At 52.7% G+C, this 1,861-nt stretch overlaps 1 protein-coding gene across 1 annotated transcript in view; it reads left to right on the top strand.

Moving 5' to 3' along the window:
* Positions 1-123: 123 nt before the first annotated feature.
* Positions 124-1,861, top strand: part of LOC130585759 (putative transcription factor SOX-14) — a 3,715-nt gene continuing 1,977 nt past the window's right edge. The window contains exons 1-4 of the mRNA XM_057386378.1: positions 124-180; positions 611-702; positions 1,164-1,352; positions 1,652-1,713. Of these exons, the coding sequence (XP_057242361.1) occupies positions 164-180; positions 611-702; positions 1,164-1,352; positions 1,652-1,713 (360 nt within the window). The 5' untranslated portion in view covers positions 124-163. The remainder of the gene's footprint in view (positions 181-610; positions 703-1,163; positions 1,353-1,651; positions 1,714-1,861) is intronic.

Below are 1,861 nucleotides of genomic sequence, written 5' to 3'. Positions count from 1 at the left end.
AGGATTCTCACTGAGGAGGGTTGGGAATTTTTATTTTGATTTTTCCATGTCCAAGCACTGCTCTCAGGCACTGAGCTTGACTTTCAGCTCAACTGGGGTATTTTTTTTGGTTGCCATCAGGTGTTGGTGTCCCTGTGTGTCCTTCCAGAGCCTTGTGAGGAGGATGAGCTTCTGTCAGTGGTGAGTTCAAGGGCACAGAGCCATTCCCAGCACCCCTGGAACATCCCAGGCCAGGCTGGAAATGTCCCTGCTCATGGCAGGGGTGACCCCCAAAAGTYCCTYCCATCCCAACCCATTCCCTATTTCCATAATTCTGTAATTCCATCATTCCTGGAGCTCCTCTCTCCCCTCCAGCATCACATTTTCCCACTGGCAATGAGGCTTTTGAAAAAKGAAAAGGCACGCAAAAATTAATCGTTTTAATTAATTTGATTAATCGTTTAATCTCATAAATCATTCCTGAAAAGCAGGGGCTCAACACCTCAAGGACAAAAAAAATCAAACCCGAAAGCTGCCAGCAAATCTGTGTCTAAAACAAACCTTGGAGCCGTGGAGGGATTGCAGATGATTTGGTGATTTTGGTTACTCTGAGTGTTTTTCTCCTGCCCAGCTGGATTCCTGTTGTCACCTCAGCTGCCATCTCTGTTGTCACCCATGCTCTCCTCCTGCTGGTCCTTTACATCCTCCTCAGCAGGAAAATCGGTAATTCCAGGGCTGGGGGGCTTTTCCTGGTGATTCCCGCTTTGGGAACGGGTGTGGGATGGGGAAGGGGCAGGGAGGGGATGGGGACAGCATCACTGAGGGCTGGAAAACCTCATGTTCCTTCCAAACCATTTTGTTTTATTGCTCTGGTGAGAAAACACCAGCAGAGCCAGCTCAGGGAAGGATAATTCAGATTAAATTACGATTTCTTCAGGGAAGCTTTTCACACCAACTGCTGCTCAAAGCCCAGCTCTGTTTTGGGTCAGAGCCATTCCAAATTTGCACAGAGTGGCCCTGACACTGTGATTGTCACTCAGTGACTGAATTTTGGGATCTGTGGCCGCTGCAGTGCACAGCAATAACCATTTTGGGGTGAACTGGTTTGTACTGGGGCTGCTGGAGTGGGACTGGGGTGTGCTGGGCACGGCWGGAGCCGGGGGCTCACTCTGCTCTCATCACAGACCAAAATTCCCGTGGGATACGGGTGAAGAGCAGCTCTGGGAAGCATCCAAGACCTGAACCCAGCTCTGAGCCTAACTTTGAGCCCAACCCTGAGCCCAGCTCTGAGCCCAGCCCAGCTGCAGCCCTGGCACCAGGAGGGGACAAAGCACAGCCACCCATGGCACAGCACCCAGCGCCAGCCTACGCAGGTGAGGGGCCCTGTGGTGCCCCAAATTGGAGGTTTTGGGTGGGATTTGAGTTTTTGGACGGTATTTTAGTGGTGTCTGTCCCTCACCGAGCTCTGAACACCCCAGGGTGTTCAAAGGGCTGAGCAGGAGCTGCTGCCATGGCTCTCCTTGCCTGGTTTCTCCCCAGGAAGATGGCACCGATGCTTTTTGGGTTTTGAATTTTCACTCTGGAGCAAATTTGCTCCTTCTCCCTGATCCTATTTTTCCCCCTTTAACCCCCTGGGAAGTGCTGGGGGTGGTGAATGTTTCCCGTTTTCCAGGGAGCAGTGACACATCCTCAGACACCTCAGAGGACTCGGTTGACAGCCCTTCCCACCCTCAGGTACCCGGGGGCACCAAAAAAACCCCACCCAGGAGGGGAGGGGAGGGGAGGGGCTGGGGCTGTGCCCAGAGACCCCCAGAGCGGCACCAGGAGGGGCAAATCCATCAATCCACACTGAAATCCCATAAAAAAGACTGACTGGGCTGGC

This window comes from Malurus melanocephalus, unplaced genomic scaffold (assembly GCF_030028575.1).
Source record: "Malurus melanocephalus ecotype Western Australia unplaced genomic scaffold, MMel_1.1 scaffold_959, whole genome shotgun sequence".
Classification (NCBI taxonomy): Eukaryota; Metazoa; Chordata; class Aves; order Passeriformes; family Maluridae; genus Malurus; species Malurus melanocephalus.
This window is presented reverse-complemented; position numbering and strand designations above follow the sequence as displayed.